The 23,168-nt window shown below is 33.4% G+C and overlaps 2 protein-coding genes across 18 annotated transcripts; one reads left to right on the top strand and one right to left on the bottom strand.

Annotated features, from left to right (window-relative positions):
• Positions 1–69: 69 nt before the first annotated feature.
• On the top strand, positions 70–3,483 carry LOC143452249 (uncharacterized). 17 transcript variants are annotated; one of them, XR_013115000.1, is made up of 11 exons: positions 70–224; positions 366–411; positions 579–1,055; positions 1,356–1,482; positions 1,561–1,650; positions 2,015–2,083; positions 2,161–2,252; positions 2,334–2,439; positions 2,557–2,634; positions 2,874–2,956; positions 3,232–3,483. XR_013115000.1 is itself a non-coding variant. In XM_076953206.1 (11 exons), exons 8-11 carry the CDS (start codon positions 2,413–2,415, stop codon positions 3,319–3,321), a joined length of 315 nt encoding a protein of 104 aa, XP_076809321.1. In that variant the 5' UTR covers positions 76–224; positions 366–411; positions 579–1,055; positions 1,356–1,482; positions 1,561–1,650; positions 2,015–2,083; positions 2,161–2,252; positions 2,334–2,412; the 3' UTR covers positions 3,322–3,479. The 17 variants fall into 17 exon arrangements, 15 of the variants coding, with proteins under 15 accessions (XP_076809321.1, XP_076809306.1, XP_076809312.1 ...); XM_076953206.1 differs by having other exon boundaries at positions 76–224; positions 2,520–2,634; positions 3,232–3,479; XM_076953191.1 differs by having other exon boundaries at positions 76–224; positions 366–467; positions 2,520–2,634; positions 3,232–3,479.
• Positions 3,484–5,027: 1,544 nt separating this feature from the next.
• Positions 5,028–19,498, bottom strand: LOC143452175 (tetratricopeptide repeat protein 39C-like). Its single transcript, XM_076953048.1, has 16 exons — positions 19,325–19,498; positions 17,249–17,297; positions 16,456–16,584; positions 14,936–15,047; positions 13,111–13,214; positions 12,494–12,627; positions 11,107–11,403; positions 10,317–10,485; positions 10,089–10,182; positions 8,712–8,766; positions 8,333–8,385; positions 7,534–7,643; positions 7,274–7,397; positions 6,701–6,819; positions 6,386–6,508; positions 5,028–6,262 (listed from the first exon to the last, which is right to left on the bottom strand). Exons 1-16 carry the CDS (start codon positions 19,474–19,476, stop codon positions 6,179–6,181), a joined length of 1,908 nt encoding a protein of 635 aa, XP_076809163.1. The 5' UTR covers positions 19,477–19,498; the 3' UTR covers positions 5,028–6,178.
• Between the last annotated feature and the right edge of the window lie 3,670 nt (positions 19,499–23,168).

The following is a 23,168-nucleotide window of genomic DNA, read 5'->3' as shown; positions in this document are numbered from 1 at the left end:
ACCCTGCTATCCGTGACGTCACGTGGTTGCCTATCGGTATACCACCCTGCTGTTCGTGACGTCGGCAGCCTTTATTTTTTATATTGTTGGTTTTTCGCCGTTGGCTGTTGGGAACTTGGGAGCGAAAAATGTATATAGGCTAGGCCTAGGCTGAAATGAGGATGTTGTTAGAAGCTGCCTATACAGCTATGCTGTTGCTGAGGCTGCAAGATTCGGAAAATCCGGTATGTAGTGGAAAATCTGTGATGCAGAGACACATTTAGTTGTGATGTTGTACATTGACACCTCAAGTCAATTGAAGCAGTCGTGCAAAAAACCATAACTACTGGTATGTCTGTATGACTGTATGTGATATGTTTGTTTAGATCAAGGGTGTCAAATTGAAATGTAGGATCGCATTTCAAATTTCAGGTAAGATGTGGGCTGCACCAACATTTCAAAGACGAGCTTTGCCAAGTCATGGCTAGGTGATTGTCGTCTATGCTAACATCGGTATTGTCATAGTGACATATTCTTTTACGCCTGTTACCGAATATTTTTGCTTTCAATTGCTGTACATTAAAATTTTTGTTACATAGGTTTTCTGCTTTGTGAAATGCTTCAATATTTAAGAGAAATGGTGAAATATAAATTGTCGGAAAGCTGTATTGAAACCTCCATGGACAATGTGTTACAATTTATATCGCAATTTCAATCCTGTCCACTTTGTCCTCCGACCTTTCTGATAAAGCAAGAAGCATATATAACTTCACCATAATGCAGAAATATTCCAAACTTTGTGATTGCTTAATTATGTTATTTGTGGTGTGATTGAGATTTAATGATGTACAATATGTGTTTGTATATTTCAGGAAGCAAATATGTAGGCATTTTGTACCCAAAATATTCCCGGAATTAGTAGCTTTTTTACGTTTACAATTTGCTTTCCCTACTTTAACAACCTGGCTCTGTCACTGTTCCCAAGTATGTTAGCATTCACACATTGCGATGAAAATTCAAAATACTACTAATTTCATATCCTTGGAAAAAATCATGTTAACTTGTCAAACATACCGGTATGTATTGGCTGAGAGGTTTTCTGATTAAATAGTAATTTTGTGTAACTAAGTGTAACATCCTGAGGAGCAAAAAAAAACTACAAGTTATCGAAGAATTGAGTTAATAAGCTCCCAAGCCTCAACCATTTTAGTAGCTATTTTTCATACTAATGAAAGCACTTCCATTTTTTGAACATCATACTCATAGTCAATGTTCAATCCAATGTGTTAAGTTGCAGACTGTAATTGTTGTGTTTTATATAAGAATTTTCAATATACATGTTTCTCCATTGCTGTTAACAGTTTTCTTTTTTTTAGTTAGTTGTCTTCCTTGCAAAGTGCAAATTCCACTTATTTTCTTACTTGACGTGCGGCGCTGGTCACGTGTAAAGACGTCAACACGCAAAACACTCAGTTTGGCGCCCGTGAAGCCTTGGTTTTAAAGGTAATCTTTATTGGGTTTGGAATAAACTTACATTGCTTGTAGGGTAAACATAGTGCTCAACTTTTTTGGCTTTTACAGGCAAAGAGGAAGATTGTTGTACTGTCACCCGTCTATTCTACAATGTGGTTTTGGAATGGGCGGTTCCGGCAATCTACCTCAAGCAAACTGGTAAGCTGAACTTATGAAGTTTTCGGATCAGGGGGAATGCTTAAGCGTCTGTAATTTTGAAGCCTAACATATGCCTGCAATTTATCGAATATATAAAAAAAGAACCTTTTTTTAAGGAACTTATTATAATAAAATAATAATAAACAACAAACTTCTAAACTTTGGCACATAAACAGTAACAAAAATAATAAATTTATTACAGTAATATCCACTTAAAGTTAGCAAGTGATGTGCAGGTGGTAATAAATTTTTTCGGACATTTCCTGATCTTTAGGCAACAACAGTTATGATAGCCATGAACGTTGTTAATAGTTGTTGTAAACTGCACATTAAAAGTTTAACTATCATGATCTAATTTTTGTAGGCCAATGCTATGATTGATCAGTCATTTATCACTGTGGTAAATGTCCATGAAAACCACTGGTTGTTGATGGTCAGTAAAATTTGATAAATATTGAAATGAGGAAACTTACTGGCTGACTGCTAACCAATTACAATTTTACTTTTCAGGTTAAAAGCAATGACACTAAAACTATTTACGTTTATGACTTGTTTGGAAAAGAACCAATGGAATATATTCCTCGAATAAAAAAACACTTTGGGTATCACTGTAGTTGTCATGTTAGCGCCTGTTTCATGAATATAAATTTATGCAAAAAGTAATTCTATTTGTAAAACAATAGATCATTTTTTCGACACTATTGAAAAACAACATCTGAGTGGAGATACTGCTGCAGAAAGCATAACGAACAAAAGGACTTTATGAATTGTGGCCCTCTTGCATTAATGGTAAAGTTTCAAAACACTGTTTTAGTTTTCTATAATCCACTTTGGATCCAGAATATTTTTAAACCATTAAATTGTTGTAGGAAGCAGAACGTTATTTGTGCCAAAATTTGTTTGAAGACGCAGATTTCAAAGCGGATTCAACATCGTGTACTTTGTACAGAGAGAATTTTGGCAACTTATTGCTCAATATGACAGGTAAGCATTATTTCAAGTTCAAACAGCTAGGGTTTAATGGTGCTATTGCAGTGCTTTTCTCCTATTTTACATAGAATTAGAAATCATTGTACATAGTGTCGACCATTTTCACAAAATGCTAATGCAATAATGGAACATTCTTGTAATGTAGATAATTAGATACACCTGTGCTGAATTACAACAATAATATGGAAAGCATGGTTGTTGCTTAATGTGACATGTTTCAATTACATTATTAGATGAAAGTTGTTTGGAAAATTACTGTCTCATGTGTCATGTTGCAAAACCACCAAAATCATTTCATGGAGACACAATAAATTGGGTATGATTCCTATGAAGTATGACAGAAATGTGCCATTGGCGCATTTGTTTTTGAACAAGTTGTGTAATGTGATAGTGATAAGAATCCATTAAGCTAATGAAAGTGTGAAATTCAATTAATTACTTAATCATATTATGTAAATTATAAGAGCGATCAATTTTGCTATGAACATTAATTAGTGCAAAGGTTACAGTGCTTGCATTTCCAGGTTTTTGAGGATAAATACATTGAGAGATGTGATGGCAAAAAAGTAATCCTATGTACTGTTTTCTAAGGTGTCCTATGAAGAATGTAGAAGGTGGTGCCATGAGATTTGTCTGAAAGGTTGCTGTTTAAAGAACACATTTACATGTCAGCATCACTAACAGAAAAGTTGATTCATATGCACATTTCATTGATTGTATTCTTTTTCTTTTTCGAAATAACTTTTAATAAACATCATCCACAGAAACCTAAGATAAGCAGTTTATAAACGAGGCAAACAGGAAATAAAGTTGAAATATTTTACATGCATCAGAGAAAAAACTGCATAAATACCATTTGTGCTTGTAAAGTGCTCGTACTGAACAGAAAAATCCATTAAAATGAAATTGCATAGTTGACAAATAGTTGTTCCAATGGAAGACCGCAAACAAACTTGGTACATTTCAATACAACACAGTGCGACAAAAGGTTTTCGCAGCAAAAATAAAATGTTCCTTAGTTGATGCTAAACCTTTAAGAACTTTATTCAAAATCATTCCAAGAAAAGATACGCACCCAAGAGGTTCATGAAAGGGAACCCCGATTTACAATAAATAAAGAAGAAAAGCTGGTGAAAGTTATAATAAATAAACAAAGAATTAAGGCTTCAGTGAACGCACGATTTGTTATCAACAACTGTCATAGCCTACTTTCAAGTTGGCCTACCGTCCGTACCTGCACATGTCCTACCGTCCAAGGGGCAAAAATAAACAATACTACAAAATAAAGATACTATCAGCAAATCAATATGTGCTACAATATCAGTAGGCTATACTTTGTTAATGTAAATTACACTTTGGGTACTTAAATGAATATAATAAATTCTTTTGTGCACTTTTTTTCTAATAACAGTAGCAGAATACTACTACTCCAGCAGTTGGAGGGCTGCTGTTGGTTACGTCACGGTGAGCAGCCTTGGTGTTACGTCACGAACAGCAGCCTGGCAATCATTGAGCAGAAACCAAGAGCAGGTTGCAGCACCTGCTCTTTCGGTTACTACCCCGCCTCCGAAGAGTAGGCCTACTTACTAACTACTAACACAGCTGTGGTACAGAATTGGTGAAAACTTGTGTATACAGTTTGGCGTTAAGAAAAGCTTTGTTAACAGCCGCAGTGTGGGCAAAAAGTTTAAAGATCAGAATAGAGAACAAAGAAATGTAAATCGTTTATTGCTCAAAAAAATGTCATCACGAGACATGAACTTTTGAGCCGCAGTATAGCCTTCCAAGCTTCGCCAGGCAATTTGCGTCTTGTTCTGTTTTTTTTTGGCATGTTAGTATGTGGCAGCAGGGATAGTTTAGCGTGGTTTAATCTACTTTATTTCTGAAGTTAATGTTCTTTGTTATACTTCTAAGTTAAGATTATGTTTGTGTAGTGTATTATGTGTTCTCAGGTAATAGTCTAATTTCCGTTCAATAAAGCTTGAGCAAAGTTAATGTGATTCTGTTTATCACATTACGTAATATACATGTTGTGTAGCTGTTCCTCCTGGTCTAAAACTGAGGCTTACTTGAATTTTTTCGGCAGGCAACGTGCCGAACCACCACATGTCGGATACATCAAACCGTAAAATATGCATACATATATAAATATATTGCAACCTGTAGTTTGAAACGAAATATGGTGAAATGGTTTGCTTGAATAAACAATTGGGGTCACTACGTAAAATGATTAAGAGCCACAACCCTAGCGGAGACCCATACTGTATTTTCGCTTTTTGCTGTTAAGGCGTCTGTCACACACCAAACTTTCAACTGATTTTTTTTTAAAGTTTCGGTTACAATTTTCACCCTGTAACATTCTGCAATAGAGTGATCAGAAAAAACTATTTGTTTAGTATTGGGACATACTTTTAATGGTTTCCAAACTAACCAAAAATATGACCGACTGACAAAAATAAAAATTACGTGCGACAAAAACCACAAGTAATTCTTATGTTGAAAGGAAAAGTTTTACATCAACACCAAATGAATGATACTGTGCGAGAAAGTAGCCTAAAATGTAAATGGTAGGTCTACAGATAAAAGATGAAAAATATAGACTTGCACTTGACACCTAAAAACAACCTACTACAGACTTAAACACGAAATATATATGGAACGTCTTGAAACAGGACTCATTCACAAACGGCCACACACAACACGATCAAAGAAAAATAAATTGTCAACACAAGTTAAAAATACCAAAACAGCATATTAGGAAAATTTAAATCTATATTGCAAAGTGTGCCGCTGTTCAATCATTTACAACATACTAAAGTTAACCACAAAAAATTATTGCTGGAGACTCGTTTAAAACTCGTGCAAAGCCACAACAATTAAGTTCGTTTTATGCGTCTTTGCTGTAGCTAAAACTAAATGAATATTTTTAGAAGGACCTTGCACAGGAAGACCACTGAGATATTAGTACCGTAACAGATTAAAAATGGTAAGTAAATGCAATAACCAAAACGAAAAAAGATCAATACTTAAAACTTTGTTTCTCAAGTATCAGTGTGTATTACAATGCAGTGTTCCAAAAGTCATACAAGATCAAAAAATAATTTACTGACAGGCTGCCATATATACAGGGTCAAAGAGGCATATTATTTTGTGATAATTACACGATGGTAACTTCTAAAAAATTCACATGTCTTGGGGAACACCTTTGAAACTGACTCAATGCAAACTGCAAAAGCAGTTTGTTGTTTATCAAACAACTAACACAGCAGTTTTATAACATCGGCTGCTAACGACGTAAATTATATAATTAATCGATAATTCGGATTGGGAGGAATAAGTGCTACATTTAAGAATTAATTTTTACAAATGGCACAGTTTTTGTACAGATATGTGTGATATGCACGCAGTTAAGCCTTATAGAAACGTTACAATGACTCTATACTACATATGTGTTGAAATATCAAAGCAACATAAAACTAAATAGCATTAAAGTCAAAACATAATCTTAAAGCAGCGAAAAGGACATCACAAGATTAACTCATCGCTCTTCTTTTAAACGCAATTCTGTAGCATGAATCCTCATTTGCAAACGATTTTCAAAGTCGTAACCAGAAAAATTGTCCTAAAGTAGATAACCATTAGCTTAGGCAGGATAAATAATGACTGTAATATGCTTGCTTATCTATACAAAAGAAATCAATTTGGTGAAATTTAAAAACAAATTAGTCGGAAAAATAAAAATCACTTTGCAATGATGAAGAAGTTCCCCTCCTTTTTGTTTGGTTCCTTCAGACGCAAGCAACAAGATCGAAAGTTCGTAACAAGCGAAAGGAGCAATATGACCGTCTTCCACATCACGCTCCGATATCTGAAAAAAAAATGTGAAACAGTATTTCAAAAAGCTAAAGATATGAAACCAGTCTGTGGAAAACAAATACATTCTTACAAAAATCTGTTTCAGCAATTACATGGATTTAAAATTCAACCAAACAAGATGTTGGTTTATAAATAAAAATGTTAACTTTAAAGAAGTCACTTGTGTACTATCAATATATATTACTTGAATAGCGTTTCGAAAATATTCTTTGCATTTTTCCTGGTGACCTAAGCACTTGTGCAAAGCTCCTAGAATCAGTTGTTTCATCCCATTAAGGCATGGATTGGACACTTTTTCACATTCTATGACAGATACCAAAAAATTAGAAGCCATTCAGAATGCTACATTAAGACAAAACGAAATTCAGTAACAGATGGTGTATTCAATAATTAATAGATAGCCAGTTATTCAGTACTGTGTCAAATTAGGATAACCTTAGGTCAGGTTTTTAACTAGGTAATTGATTGTAATATACCACTCATACAAGCAGGGTCAGAATGAATAACTACTACAATGAACTCATTACTTAATACTGAAGTATAGCATAATTGCCCTCATAAACCTATTTATTGCTTCCTTTACAAATGGTTTAACTGTAGTAGTTATTCTATAAAGCTGCTTATCATTGTTAATTGTTATCACAAAGGTTCTTTTCGAATTGCGTCCAAATGAAAATTCTGCATGTGCGCAGTTACCTATAAATTATTTTAATCGTAATTGCTTCATTGTATTAATTTATATTAAAACATAACTTACCAGTTAACATTTTCCTCAAGCTCTCTGGAGTGCAGTTTGGAAATGCCCTCCATAAGTATAAAACTTCCAGAATTAACAACAATATATGTTCGTATGTGGAAGGAATTTTTTCAAATATTTTTGCCTGAAAAAATGCAATTATCCTCAAATAAACTACATACATAGGTTTAAGTTGTTACACATTGTTTTTAATATTTGATAACCATTTTTACCAACACTTGCACATGTTTTTAAATAATAATCTACCAATACTACCCAACCTTTCGAACAACATAAATTTCAAGTTGGTTAGTTTTTCGTTTCATAAGTTTTGGTACTTCTCTCATCAAGGTCTGGCATTTTTCAAAATTATTCATAACTCCATTGAGCACTAAAACAAAAACAATTGTTTCCAAATTACAACAGTATTAGCATAAATCGCCACCTCTAAAAGAATAGAAAAAGTAATCATAATATAACAGATTTATATGCACAGACCTACACAAACTTGAGAACCTTTAATTTTGTAAAAACTGAACATCTAAGAAATAAAAACGCAAAGAGGGAGGAGTTTATGGATTGTGTACAATAATGTAGTGTATTTAAACTCTCAAGATACAATATTGTCCAAAAGTAAAGCGATTTTTCAGTTGCTCTTTCAAACAGAACTGATAAAATAAACATAAGATGAAAAATATTGTGTCACCATCACAATCAATCGTAGATAGCTGGCAAAACAATTGTAAATTGCAATGTGTTACATTCTGGAAAAATATTTAGAGGTCTGATTAACTTGGGCGAATTATTCCGCTAATAATTAGCAAAAAGGTGGCAAATTAGACAATACAGACAAAGATAACTTAACTGAAAATGGTAATACAGAAAACAATAGAATTTCAGCTGACAGCCAAGATCAAGCAAAATGCGCTGACTTGGGTGAACAAGGTACTTTTAACAACAACAAATATCGCATTCTATCTTAAAATAACATTACACAAAAGTTACTTTTGCAGTCAGTGTAACTTAGGTAGACTACATATCATGAAGTAGAAAGCGAGTAAATGATTTACTACTTCTTACATGCTGTGAGATAGCAATAATAGCAAACAGACCACTTCGATTCTTCTTTCAATCTGTAACATTTATATAATTAATACTGTACAAGGAAGTGAGTAGGCTGATAAATTATTTTTAAAACAATCACTTCCTTGAACAAAATCCTTGCAATAAAATTTATATCAACTTACAAAATGAGTTTACAGAACAAAGGATTCAATTAATGCATACTTGTTAAGTTCACAACTTAGTTAATAGGTAATGTCCATTTATCAAAACAAATTCTGATAAAATTTTGTAAAATAGTATGTGCTACAGTAACCGAACTTAAAATTGCTTAAAACATAAAAGCAACAAATTACATTTATATTTTCACTAGCTACCAATATCAAGTGAAATATACCTGGTCATATTTTCCAGCGCTCGTTGCCAATCCAGCTGCATGATACAGCACCACCCTGCAAAGAAACTTGTTTGGTTATAAACCAAAGCACTCAAAATAAAATCAATAACATCATAGATGCTAAATATAATAAGAATGTGCAGTCAGGCCTCGTTAATCTGAACCCCAGGAAACCAGATCCCCGCTATCAGATATGAAACTTCTATGAACGAATATATTCTTATGCATTTCACACCCGAAATCCGGAAAGCTCACTGTCTGACTCTAATGTTTGACAATTTAAAAACGGATATGCCACATCAATAAAAAAACACCCACTAATACCAATTAGGATAAGTGTAACATATTCATTCGTCAGGTTTTCATACTTATCACTAGGGCGATTATTTTTTGACCTAAAAAACGAAAGTTTTTGTCCTAAAAATTGAAAATTTTGACAAATTTTGACATTAAAAAACCTTTTTTTGACAAATTTTCATGTATGAAGAACTCAAGTAGTTAAATTACGCATTATTGTACAAAAAGTTAAAATTCATTATAGTAAAGAAGGGCAAAAATCTGAACACAGACCTAGCCTATTCTTAAAAGGGAAATGAGCTAATTACAAATCACTGCCAAAAAAACTGCAACTAAAACACAACAAAAACTGTTCAATATATTTGTCTGAACACTCAAACTAAAGATACATGATGTATCTAAAGCAAAACCGAAGCAAGAGCTGATTCACAATAAGTAGACAATGGGCCATTTACAACAGTCTAAAGTAGGCTACAAGGTGTACAATGTAAAATGTCAAGTTCACCTACAGTGCAACCTCTATGACACCGCGACAATGCAGTTTGTAAACAATTTTGACTTGGTAAAAAATTAAACAATTATGACAATTTTTGACCTAACGCTGTAAATTTGACAAATTTTTGACTTTTTTTGATAATCCAATAGTCTGAATTCCTTCAATTCAGTCAGTCATTTTGAATGAAATTGGATCTTCAAAACAGTTCTTTTTTGCAACTTAATCTAAGTGAAGCCCAAAACGCAAGCAAAGTAATATCCTTATGATTTTATGTATCCATATATCTAGCCAAACCGACATTTTTCAAAGTGGTCCGGATTAATGAGAGGTTTGACTACAATCCGTTTTAATGCGACAAACACAACTAATGTACAGCAATGTACAATTTAAATGAATTAGTGAATGAATGTCTGTCACTGAACAATATCATAAAAAATAAACTAAATTTACAAATGAGATTCAAGTTAAGCAGAAATCTTTTCCTTTAAAATAAAAGAATATTACCATGAAGACAGGTAACACAAATCAAAATGAATAAAAGCTAGACCAAATGCATTTTTTGTTTTTAAAGCATTCCTTATTACCTATTTCATAAGCACACAATAATTGCAGTTCTCTCTGTTCCTTTGCTTGATCATATGACTGTTGTAATGAATCAAGTGCACTTTCAATGTTGCACTACCAAACAATTACAAAATTTCTGAATAAGAAAACTTATCATAGTAGCAAAGTCGATAACATCAGGTTCTCATCAGTGCATAAGCTTTAAAACCCACCAATGGCCTGTGATAACTAGCAAAACTTTAAACTACCTTTCCACGCAAGACCCTCCCTTTAAAAAATAAAACCAAAGAAGAAGTTGGATATTTCGCTTCATTTCTTTGGAGTAATTCTTCTGCTTCTGAAAGTCCTGCATCAACACTGTCTCCATCAACAGCAAAAAATGATCGAACCACAGTGTGGTACCAAAGTAATGACAACCTGTGGTTTATAAATGAAACAATAACTGGTATGTAGTAATAAAATTACCACCCGCTGTTTCTTATTCACAAACTCAAGTCTGATTCAGTTTCTTCAATTTAGTTCAATTTTATGACCACAATCATAATTTATCGATGTACATGAAAAATAACTTTTCCATCATAAAATTTTACCAATAGCTTGCACCAATTAACAGATGGCCCAATTACCAATTAATTATGTATGTATATAATCATTATTGTATTATTGATCGACATTAATTGATTGGACACTGATTAATTATATTAGAGCTTTATTACAGGGTAGTATGCTGTTTTTTTAAATATTTTCAATAGTTTTAGATACTGGAAGTATTTACACTGCGGTTGTCTACAAGACGTTTACATGAATGCATACAAAAATAATTAATTGAACATTTTGTTTGTAAATTGCGGTGTGCTGTTGTTGCGTGCGACATATGATCTTACTGTTTCAAAATGGAGCGCAAATGTTCCGTAAAATATGTGTCTTACTACCTTTACAAATGGCCAATTATTTAAACCAATTAATTGATGCAATGGTACCAATAACGGAGTTCCTAAATAATGAAGGTTACTAAAACAATATGAATCAAAATCTTACATGGCTAGTGGGGCTTTCATGTCCTCACTTTGGCATGCCACTTCTAGTGCTTTAATTCCAGTTATACGATCACCACAAAATCCCATCATATTTACTATACGAAGCAAATTCTGAGGAACAAGTGAAACACAAAGATTGAAAGCACCATAACCGAAGCACACTGACCCATAAAGCCGCAGTAGGGTAGATTTATGAATAGATTTGGAGTCTTTCTCTGTTATAGGCAAAGCCTTAACACTTTCGATGCTTTCAGTAAAACCAGCCATTTCTCCATTAGGCAGAGATGGACGCTCTGTCCTAAAACATACAACAAATTATGATAGTCCTGGCAACTAAAGTATTTTCAACCTTACCATATCACTTACAAATTTACATACTTTATTTTAAAAATGACCTCAAAAAAATGTAAGCTCATCCAATTATTGAAAAATTAGTATTTTTTATTTTTAGCAGAAAAAGTACTTCCAAATTATGCAATAAAAAACTTTTCATTCAAGTTACACTTAAGGTGGATATGAAACCTAATTTAAATGTGGCTCAAAACTCAAACTGCAATTCTTTACTAAAGTCTAGATAAAAAACTTTCAAGTCACTCAAAAGTTTTGTGCGATCTACCCTCACAATTATCTCAAATACCGAGTTACCAATTTTGATGACTGAGTACGCGTTTTCAGAAAGTAGGTCAAACAAAAATGTAAAACGTAAAATACATACATTGGCGTTGATAAAAGTAGCTTACATCATTTCAACAGATTAGAGCAAAACTATCTATTCAAAAGGAGAGGTTTTATGCTAAGCCATAAAAAGTGCCGTTATTACAGGTTTGCTTTATGTAGAACAAACTCATAGCACAATGCTGCACTCCTACAAAATTACTTGTTTAAGTATTCAAAGGAGATGACAGGATATTTTCCCTTTGGTGTAAACCAGGTGGCAATGTACTGGTGGCATACGAACGTCTTAATCTCACCGTCCCAAACAACACACTAATTTGCATTAATTCATTTTAAACAAGTCATGAACCGTCCTACAATTTAAGATCCTAGCTTTTACCAGAACTTATGTGCGATACACAATGTTATGATGTGTTTATTAGTACAGTTTGTTTTCAATGGTTATGAATGGTGTTTCATTAACAAACTTGTTGTTGTGGTTTCTTAAGGGTACTTGGTTGTTTTGATATTCATAAATACTTAATTCCATGGTGTGAATGTGCAAGCTAATAAAAAACGCAAGTCAACGAAGTATGCATTGAGTTTAGTTTTCGGTCCGCTCTCAATCTTGACTGCTGATGGCAACTCAGTGGAGTAACGCTTGCACTTCTAAACTCATGTTAGTTGGGTTGTTGATCGTCAAGTTCAACCATAATTTTGTTTGTAAAACTCACTCCGATGAAGTCTTTACATTGTTTGAAGATGAAACGCTGGACAATGAACTTGATGTTTTCATGTCTGATGAATTTATTCGGTCACGTTCTTCTGGGCCTGGGTCAAATCCAATAGGTGAATTTGATGAAGGTGTCTGAAGCAAGACGAAACATAAACAAGGACACAGTCAGCATCATCACAAAAGTATGTATGAAAATTAATCCAGTCTTGTTTCTACATTTGCATAGACTGCATATATGATATCTGTTGATAGAATTAATTTCCACATGACAATTTAGTTTCGCCAATACCGGCAGATATAATTCAAAAAACTTTACGCAATAATCGTCCACAATTCCAAAATACTCTTTTACAACTGAAGTACTGATACAGTAAGTACAATACTTTACTTCCGCGGACTACATTTAATTGACTAATACTGGCAAATGGGCCCAAACGTAACAACGATCTAAAACAAGCAGCTGTGATTTTAGATTTTATACATGGCGATTTTCATATTAGTTCATGTTGCAAGATTCTTTGTTACATTTTCTCAGTAAAATTAATCATTAGCCTTGTTTAATTTGCAGCTCAACGACAGGGTATATATAAATATACCAAATGCAAATTAACTCACAGAGTAGTCAACATGATGAGATTTTAACATGGTGGTTATTTGTTGATAGCATTTTTCATAAAGTTTCCATGCCTTCCTCAAATTCCATCCACCTTTAATGTAACCTAATCAGTAATAATAAACACAGATCTGTTAACAGAGCTAAGGAAGGAGCTAACTTAAGCATGCAATACTTCAATAGATAATTTACAGTAACAACATGCTGTTATGTATAGTACTGTTATTTGGAATAAATTAATCAGTGGGGATAAATTAAGGACTGTTGTTAGTTCTCAAAAAAGAACATGTTAAAAAATGCTTCAAAAGTTTTTAATTTTGATAGGTAATTTCAAACTTACTTTTTTGGGCAAATTTTTACCCTTGAAACCAAAATTTATTTCTGTTACAAAGTAAATAAGAAAAAAGTGTGTACTTATGTTCAAGTATGAGTGCACTTTATACAAACATAAGCTTTGTTTACATCCTTTTAAAAATATTTAAACTTTCTTTCCCATCTTTCAATTACCCTTGTTTACTGATGTTTTCACCCTACTTTCCAAATATTTTCTTCTAGTTTTAATTACCAGCAGTGTAACAATCTAAGTAAGTTAGTATTAGCGATGCGTAAAAACGAAAAAGATCCGAATTCATGAAAATCCAAATAATAAATTTTGATATTAATGCGAATCCAAATTCAACTTTACTCACTGTCATTGTGCTCAATTAAATTACATGTCAAGCTACATATTCATGCTAGCGCTTTTCATTTTCTCAGTGAATGAAAACATAAATTTGTTTTTCACTTGTTCAAATTGATTGAAATTTATTGCAATCATTTTACTATCTTTACTGTCATTAATACAACCGAAAACTTCAATGCTTTGCTGTTGATTACATAGTTTTTGCAAAATAAAGGATGCGGCCTGAACCTGCTAGCACGATACCTATTCATCAGAATAACAAAAGGTGTCAATACTTGTGCGTTATATTTGGATTCTTGCTTGATTCAACATGTCCCAAATTTGTATGATACCCAGGTTCATTACAGTATCATTTCATCATAAAATTACGCTTGTTTGGTAAGGAGAATCAATCATAGTCATTAAGAAACAAAATAACTGGGCAAAAAATGTCGTAAAAATTCAGTATTTGCAAAAAATCAAGTTAACCAGGTGAATCGTATTTTGTATTTATGATACTTTATCAACAGTTTTAACTTTTGCTGAAAGTTGTAGATCCTTGTTACACTTTTAAAACATTTGTTAGCCAAAATTGATAGAAAATACAAGTTGTGCGAACAATTGGTCATATTATTAACTCGATAATGTAGCAACGTGGATTGTTTCAGTGGAAATGATAAAAATCGTTTGAAGATGAAAATCTATCTTGGTTTTGACAGAATTAATCATATCTATGATTTTATCACATTGAGACAATGGTGATACGTTCCAAAAAAGCAGGTTGTGTCAGAAAAATCCTTTTTTCATTTACAAATATAGTATGCCATACATAGAATTAAAAATGAATTTATAAAGCTGAGTTTGGATTATTAGCAGGGGATTTTATAATGTATTTTAAAAATGAAAATTCCAGTCCTAGGCAATTCTACTGTTTACAAGTAAGTCAGAAGTGAGAGACCTAAAGAAAATATACAGTTATGAAAGTTAAATTTAGGAACATAAAATATGCTGGGAAATTGGGGCAAAATATTACCAAAATCTGATATATAGTGTACTACCAAATTGGAGTTTATGTATAAGAACAAAGTCGTACAATTACAGACGAGCAAGAATATCACTGGAAAAACACAATGGTGAAACTAACTTACTAAACAAGATTAGTCTACCTGTAACTTCTTGTTTGATAAAATAAATTAACGAAATATAGAGGTAACAATCGGCCACAATTATTCTCCTAAGTAGCAAATCTTCAATAGGAAGCGGTTTCTTTTGTGATGCCTGAAACAAAAGTGACCTTAAATACAATGAAATTAAACAGACATACAACCATGAGATATGACACAATATTATCATATAAGTTATTCTTGCAATTGACTAGTTCGACTTCTGTTAACAAATTTATTACACATAGAAATGTTTTAATAGCTTCTGCTACAACAAAAGTATGGTAGCGTTGCAAAAAAATTACTACAACTCTAATATTTTAAGCTGATATTGTCTGTACATGCGAGAGCACTTCCACAAGGCAAACATGGTATTGATTTTTAATTACAGCTCCAGCAATTAATAATATCATCTTAGTTTGTAGGCAAATGTACTCAAAAGAGCAGCTAAAATAATCTTTACAACATAGATATATGCACTGTAGATATTGTTGCTTTGTTCTAAAGTTACACAAATCACTCCTGACAGAGTAAAGACTGCACCTTTATTTGTACAATTGTAAAAAATATTTCAAATATAACTCTTATAGCAACATGGAACTTTAAGCGTAGATACAGTATATGTTTAGTGATTATTCCATCATTGTGTCACTCGATCAGCAGCAGTGAGCACAAAACCTAAAAATTTCTCAATATTCAATGAAATAAGATATATATATGCTTTGGTACCTGGTTTTATCACCATTAGTATCATATAATGTTGGAATATAGAAGTTTGAAAGATAAATACGACAATAAATACCAGAAAAATGAATTAACTTGGGAAATATGCTGGAGAAATTTTGGTACTAACGTACAGTTTAACCATTGATAAATAATTAATTTGTCTTCAAAGTTTTTGATCCAAACAAACACTGTATGCAGATAACAGTTGAGCATGTCAGAAAGTTTTTTGAAATTTCTACTGTCTGCGTATTAAACTTTAATCCACAGAAAATCAACCCAAACGCAATGAACCCTGTAATAAAAAATGTGAGAAGAATCTTAAAATTAGAAAATCTTAAATTCTACTATTGTGGCAATATGAGGTTAAAATGTAACCAAATGGACGGGTTAGCGGAGAAATATAACTTCAGCGTGAAAAAATGTAATGATATAATTGGAATGACAATTAATGGATAAATCGGGACGAAATACTATAAAGTTGCAACGGGTGCAAGTCGGTTTATGTAACAAAGTACATTATGTTATCATTAATGTGACAATGCAAATTTTTTGACAATAAATTATAACAACATGACGATAAAGAAAACTCACCAGGCCCTTTAGCATAACCCTACAGCTATGTACAAAAAATTACACCTCAATAACCCCAAAATTTATATCTTATTATGATACATATTTTGTTTTACTTTCTTAAATACAGTATATATTCCTATTTAAAGTGGTACCGTATATATATCACTAATAATATAAAACGTAAATTAAATAATCGAGCCATTAATTCAGCATATATATATTACCTTTTTTCTAAATTTATTTTTAAGGTTATCAATTAAGTCCTCTTCTGCAGAATTACAAAGCTTTTGCGTAGATTTTAATGCGGTAATAGCTTTCTCCAATTTTTCCTCCTCAAAAGTCATGAGCCCTTGCTGAAATCAAAATAACTCCAATCAAAACAAAATAAATGCAAAGATACAAATGTAGCGCTCATTTAAATGTTAAAAGCAAGGATAACCTTGTTTATGTATTATGTGGCTTATAAATCTTGGGTTGAAGGCCCGAGGTAAGGTACAGACTATTATTCTATACCTCACGTTTAATACTGTACAACATTATGCACTTTCTGTAACATCATGATAAAACTTAATATATATATATACAAATATTTTTCAGTACAAAAACAAAGATTGTAATCCTATGTAAACAGGGGCGTCCATTTTTTTGCCACTAGGAGACTATTGTGTGTGCCAGAATTGCTCTCATATTTATCGTTTTTGATTGCAATGTTTCTTAAATAAACGATTATAACATCATTAACATGCATTCTATCCACAGTAAATGAAATATCAAAAGTTAACCAAAGGCAATTAATCTAATTAATGTATTCTGATTAAACGACCAGACAAGTCCCTACTAAGAAGTTCTGCCTTTAGCCTAATATGGCAATATGATTGAGCTGATTGAGCTCAATGGCCTCAATCACATCGGTTTTAAACTTGTGAAGAAGATGCAAAATGCCTTGATTCTAACCTCAATCGTTTGAATCAACGCCAATGATGCATGTAAAATCATGTGTAAATTATTATTACTCACCATAAAAGATACGAAACTTGAACCAGCACTCATGAGCGGACTATTGTTTCTAAAAAACATAAATTTTTTATGCGGTAATGACCAAATAGTTACGTATGTTTGCTATTGACAATTAATTTTTAGTTAACTAAAAAATCTTAAGGTAAATGGAACAAAAGTTTCAATAAAAAACAATATATAATATGTATAATATTTACTGAGTGTAGTTAGCAACATTTAATGTGGATAAAATGTACCCAAGAAGTAAGTTACGTAATAACATCTTTAAAGAGCTGGGTAACTGCTCTTAGAAAGAGTGTCGCTCACTCCTCATTGAAAAAAGATCATCGCTTGTGCTTTTACTTTTCTATAAAAAAGAAAACAGCTCCTTATGCAGCTCCTTTTCTCGCTCTTTTCAACAATCCAAAAATATTTTCACTTTGATGCATTTTAGAAAACCAATTTGCTTTCATGTGTTGCAAATTTTCCTTGTACAACTTGCGTCTAACTTTACCAAAATAAAAGTTATGACATTTCATATAAAGCGATGGTGAAGAGTTTTGATTTGGTCACATCTGCCACAAATGATCATAAAAAGTAGAGTACAGTAGACTTTACTTATTATGACTACTATGGGACCAGACTATTCTAGCCACAATATCCAAATGGTCTCAATAACTGAAACTACTACAGTATCGTTTAACCAAACCAGGATCGATATCAGTTAGATACAAAATCAAAAAAACATCGAATTCATCATTTATTTCATTAAGATTAAACAGCAACAATAAAGTGAATGCGAATAGGTGAATTGAGAATACACGAGGCACAATTTTCACTGTCAAGTTGCATAATTGACACGAAAGATAGATACAAAAACCTAAAAAAGATGGAAAAGTGGTCATAGAAAACAGAGGATTTTATATGGCAAAATTCGGGACCATATCAAAATGGTCATATAAAGCGGTGGTCTAAGCGAATTCTACTGAATTGAGAATCTTTTAGATATAGATGACCACGTTCATCTACTTAATATTATTCACTTTCAAAGCATATATTGCTTAAGTAGTAATAATAACAGCAACGAGAAGAAAATTACCAGCATTAGTAAAATATATAATGATCGCTATAATAAATGAAATTAGTCTCAAGAAAAGTCAAAATTTCTTTTTATTGTCCACTTTTGTCCATAGTTCGAAGTTTCGCCCCTAATTTCAAAACAGAGCGCCGCTCTTGAAATCGCTCCTAAAACAAAGCATGCTTGTGCCCAGCTCTGCATATTTATGCCAACTGTTTTGTAACAGTAGTTTTGTTATTTAAGTTTCTTAATTATTGTCAGTTATATGCAGCACTATAATTATACTGTATAATTGCATGTATATGCGACTATGCCATTTGCTACCAAAATAATGCACGATAGGCATCGCTGCCTATACCGCACTGTCCGCAAAAACCTTGAACTGTCTGGAATTAGGACAAAATAACACACTAGTATGGCATCAAAACCTCTAGAGCCGAATTTCAGTAGATGTCTCGGTGCCATGGCAGCCAACACCTGTATTGGACATCCAAAATTGAGTTGTATGCATGCCCACTTAGCACCCATTGTTTTTTTGAGGATTGGTTATACCGCACAACGAGGTTGCCCATGTGACAGATGTCTAGATAAGGCTTATCTGTGTTAGATCATGCTATGGGCACAGTATGAAGATGAGAAAAGATTTATTTACAGGAAGTAACTCTGGCAATTGTGACCAGGCCATTGGAAAGAAAGAAGTAGAGCTTTTATGAAACTTTAGGCCCTAAAACACTGCATTATTTGATTGTGTCTGCTGGCAGATTAAGCTTAATTTTTCGGAGTTGGGCATTTAATTTTTTTAAGGGGCACCATTTTTACAGCCCAATTTTGAAACAGCTTACCAGGTCAACTGAACAGGAGTAAGCGTCAAACTTACTTTACTCAAAGGCATTACAACGAAAGCTCATTGGGTATCGAACACAGGTTGCATTACAATGAGACAGGCGCTGGACACTTTGGCAATGATACCTATGTACTGCACAGTATTGGGTTAATTTTATATATTTATAATAACTTACTTGAATTTATTAAACAAAGCTTCAGACTCTTTAAATCCATTGTTCAACATAAGAGAAATTCCTTCCAAGGCTAAAATGTGATCATCAAAATTTGGAGGAAAATCAGTATCAACCCCAGCCATTATAAATAAATTTTTAACAATCACCAGCATATACCAAATAACTTTTATATTATGATCTAAAATAGGAAATTATGTAATAAACATAAGGATATTTGAAAGAACATAAAACCTTTATTACTTTAAAAAGCTAAAAATTTTTAATTAAAGTTGCCATTCCAATGTTGGGCTCTTTGTTCGAACTGTTTTGAAATCTACAAACTGTCCAACAATCTTGGGCTGTGTAGATTCATTACTTTGATATGAGAAAAATGTTTTGCTTTAGTTAGTGTGGTGGTAGGAACAGAGACTCAGAACATGCGACCAATTCTGTCCCAACAAGCAATGCATAAACTGAAATGACATCCCACCCAGTGATTGAAAAGTATAAATAAATAGGATTATACATATATTATGTACAGTACTGGTATTTAAAAGTGTACCTTTTTTAGTTTATTCTTTTCTTCCTCGAACAGTCATATTCTTCAGAAAAAGGTTATTGCCAGTGTGACTGTACACTGGTCTGGTACTGGTGGTATTGCACTCAAGGTTGGGGTAAAAACTATTGGAAATTGATATTATTGGGTTGCACGCAAGCCAAATCACAATATAGGCTGAAGATTTGGCCTGGATATAATCTCATATAAGAGGGTAAATATTAGGGATGGGCCGACACGAACCCAAACCCGAATAGATTCGCCGAATATCGCCTTTATGGAAGATTCGGGCGAACACGAATACCGACAATGGCGAACCCAAATACAACATTACTTATAAATTTACTGACTTTTGTCAAAAATGATGATCTAGTTTCCCGACAATGCCAAACTAGAGTCAGCAGTACCTACAATGAAGGTCGTTTTCCTAACAATTTTGCTGTTTCGGTCGTTTTTTAAACACTATTTTTCGAAAGAAAGCGATTTGTTTATCGATTACGTCATTTTAGCAGCAAGATTTGAAAACTTTTGGAGGAAATTTTAGTATTTGGTTCTAATACGAACAGATTCGGGATTCGTTCGTGTCAACCTTCATGATATTCGGGTTCGTGCGAACCCGAATAATCTTCCTCGCGGCACATCCCTAGTAAGTATAGACTGTTAAGCAGCTTTTTATTTGGCTCCCAAAAATAAGACTTATATGAAATAAAGTGTGCAAAAGGTGTATTTGAAATTTATCCAGGGTGTGCAGCTGCCACAAAATACAGACCGGCAGTATGCAGCCACAGAGTATGAACCGTTTTCGGCAAGATCTTAAAACATGCAAGCTTAAAAGCTTAAAACATGCAAGATAGTAATAGTAGAAATGATAATTGTGCTATAAAATGGTAGGTTAGCATGGCCACCAAACCCACAAAATATATCAAGGATTCAAGGGTGTTCGGGATATGTTCAAACATAAATTACACAGGTCTAGTATACAAGTGCATAACCACATCAAAGTTAACATATTATAAAGTCACATTGACGTCATTATATTGTGGGGTCAAAAGAAGTCAAAAAAAATGATCATCCTACTACTTCCCTACAAAAGTTGAAAAAACGCACTTTTCGAACCTCTAATAAACTACTTTAACAAACAGAAACCTAAAGTTTTATTTTGTAGAAATGACGTCATGAACCTAATATTCAACCTGCCAAAAAATGTTAATTTCATCCTAACCTTAACACAGCAAGGTGTCCAACCAGGACTGAACCTTTAGACCTTTAAACCGATTTGAGCAGATGTTGTTTGAAAACTGACCCGGAACCAGAACCCACGATATTAAATTTGTCTGAACCCAAACTGAAGCTTAACCATTAAAGACTAAGAGAAAAAAAACAACCAGAGTCGAACCTTTGTCAATTTTGTAACCACTTTTTCAGTACAATAATTTCATCCAAGAGTTATGGAAAACCTGTTTCTTTTGCTTATTTCAAAACGTAGAAAACCTAAACTAAGAAATACCCACTCATGATCAAATTCGTTGAGTTAACGAATTGCTACTTGAACACTGTAGTTGAAGAAATTAAAAAAAGTAATTAGCTAGGTTACCGGTATGTCTTCTGAACCCGCAGCAAACCTTCTAATAGCAAGCTTGCTAAACCTAAATCCGGAGCGAAATGAATGTGTGCCCTCGATGCAAACCTGAACCGGAGTAGAACTGATAAAATAAAAGTTTGTAAAAAGTGAACCGGGGTTAAACCGTTTTCCACTACAGTTCGACCCTCTGCTTAACACCCTCAAAATGGGACTGAAATGTAACAACCTCCTGGGGAAGGAAAATTGTCAGGAAAAAGAAGGGGAATCCCAATTTCGTGGTTTGCAGCAAACGCCACAAAAAAAAATACAATTCAAACAACAATGTTCATTCAGAATCGTATGTCTCAATCAATAATAATCAACTAAAGGCAATCAAAACATAAAAAAATAAAGAAAAAGAAAATCTTTTTTTTTTTTTTATTATTTGTGGTAGAACAATAGAACAACAACAATAACAATAAATAAACAGTAGCATAAAATAAAGGACAAAGCACAATTAATAAAACGCAAATCAAGAGCATGGCAGGCAAAGTCCCCATTTACTATAATGAAATCTTAATTTATTTTTTCTTTTTGCTAAACATCTCTCGGATTGTTCCGTATTCTTCACCACGTTTTCAAAGAGCTCTATTGATGGTTTTCTGTTGTTACACTTGGCCCGGTAGATAATAAAACGGGCTACTAACAACAAGCAGTTAATAAGCCGAAAAGATAGTGTCGGTTCAGGAATACCGAACAGTAAATTGTTACACTGAAGGCTATGAGGCCACCTCAAGCGCGCAGCAATCCAATAACATATATTTTCCCAGAAAATTCTCGAAAATGAGCAATGAATAAATATGTGTAGTACAGATTCAACATTATTTCCACAGAAAACGCATAGCTCAGAGTCTAATGCTCCAAACGCGAACAGCGCCTGGTTGGAAACAATAGCTTTAAGGTTAAGTTTAATTTGAAATGAACGTAATTTTGTTTCAATTGTTGAGTTGTAATGGGCACGGTATAATTCTTTCCATGTTGTCACGGGTATGTCAATTCCTAGTTCTTTTTCCCATTTTTTTTGTATGATATCGACAGTCGTAGCTTTTCGCTGAAGAATGAACTCGTAGCTGCGTTTTGTTGTTTTCCCATGGAGTATAACGCATTGTTTTAGAGATTCTAATGGGTTTCTGTTGTTCAAAAAGAAAATCTTCACCTTTTCGTTGTCGTCCAAAAAAAGTTGCGACATCACGTGGCGAGATATTACGCCCTAAACTTAGGACAAGTTTTGCAATCGGTAGATGGCGTTGTGGTGGGTATTTGCCAAAATAAAGATCATTTGTCGTCAAAGGACGGCAAGTTAAATTCTTCCCAATTCCAACGATTTGATACTAAGTTTATTTCCAACGGTCAAGTATCAGAAGAGTTGTGCAACAAAATCCGGGCTCGGGTCGGTTTTGCACTTCCATATTAGGTACGGATTCCATGCATTTTAAACGGCGATAAAATTAATCGAATACGTTTCAAGCTGTCTTCGGGTTCGCTCCTATACCTTGCTTTATGAAAAAGTCAGACTCTTGAAACTTGGCACGATGGTAAAGGAGGGATAGCCTCAACCCCCGTTTCTTCCCGATGAAAATTGCGATACCGCGTGGCGAGATATTGAACTTAGGAAAAGTTTTGCAATCGGTAGGTACCGTTGTGTTGGGTGTTTGCCAAAAAATTGCCATTGCCGGCTAAAAAAATTC

The sequence above is a fragment of the Clavelina lepadiformis genome, chromosome 1 (genome assembly GCF_947623445.1).
Source record: "Clavelina lepadiformis chromosome 1, kaClaLepa1.1, whole genome shotgun sequence".
NCBI classification, from domain to species: domain Eukaryota; kingdom Metazoa; phylum Chordata; class Ascidiacea; order Aplousobranchia; family Clavelinidae; genus Clavelina; species Clavelina lepadiformis.
Note: the sequence above shows the minus strand (reverse complement) of the source record. Positions and strands in the feature narration are given on the sequence as shown.

Excerpts from the sequence above, each read along its gene's own strand:
- LOC143452249 (XM_076953226.1), top strand. The coding sequence starts at position 2,413 with ATGAATTGTGGCCCTCTTGCATTAATG. Across the intron at positions 2,440-2,519 it reads GTGGCCCTCTTGCATTAATG|GAAGCAGAACGTTATTTGTG; the intron begins GTAAAGTTTCAA and ends AAATTGTTGTAG. Across the intron at positions 2,635-2,873 it reads CTTATTGCTCAATATGACAG|ATGAAAGTTGTTTGGAAAAT; the intron begins GTAAGCATTATT and ends TTACATTATTAG.
- LOC143452175 (XM_076953048.1), bottom strand. The coding sequence starts at position 19,476 with ATGCTGGTGATTGTTAAAAATTTATTTATAATGGCTGGGGTTGATACT. Across the intron at positions 12,628-13,110 it reads CTCATCATGTTGACTACTCT|ACACCTTCATCAAATTCACC; the intron begins GTGAGTTAATTT and ends GTCTTGCTTCAG. Across the intron at positions 6,820-7,273 it reads CTTGAGGAAAATGTTAACTG|AATGTGAAAAAGTGTCCAAT; the intron begins GTAAGTTATGTT and ends TATCTGTCATAG.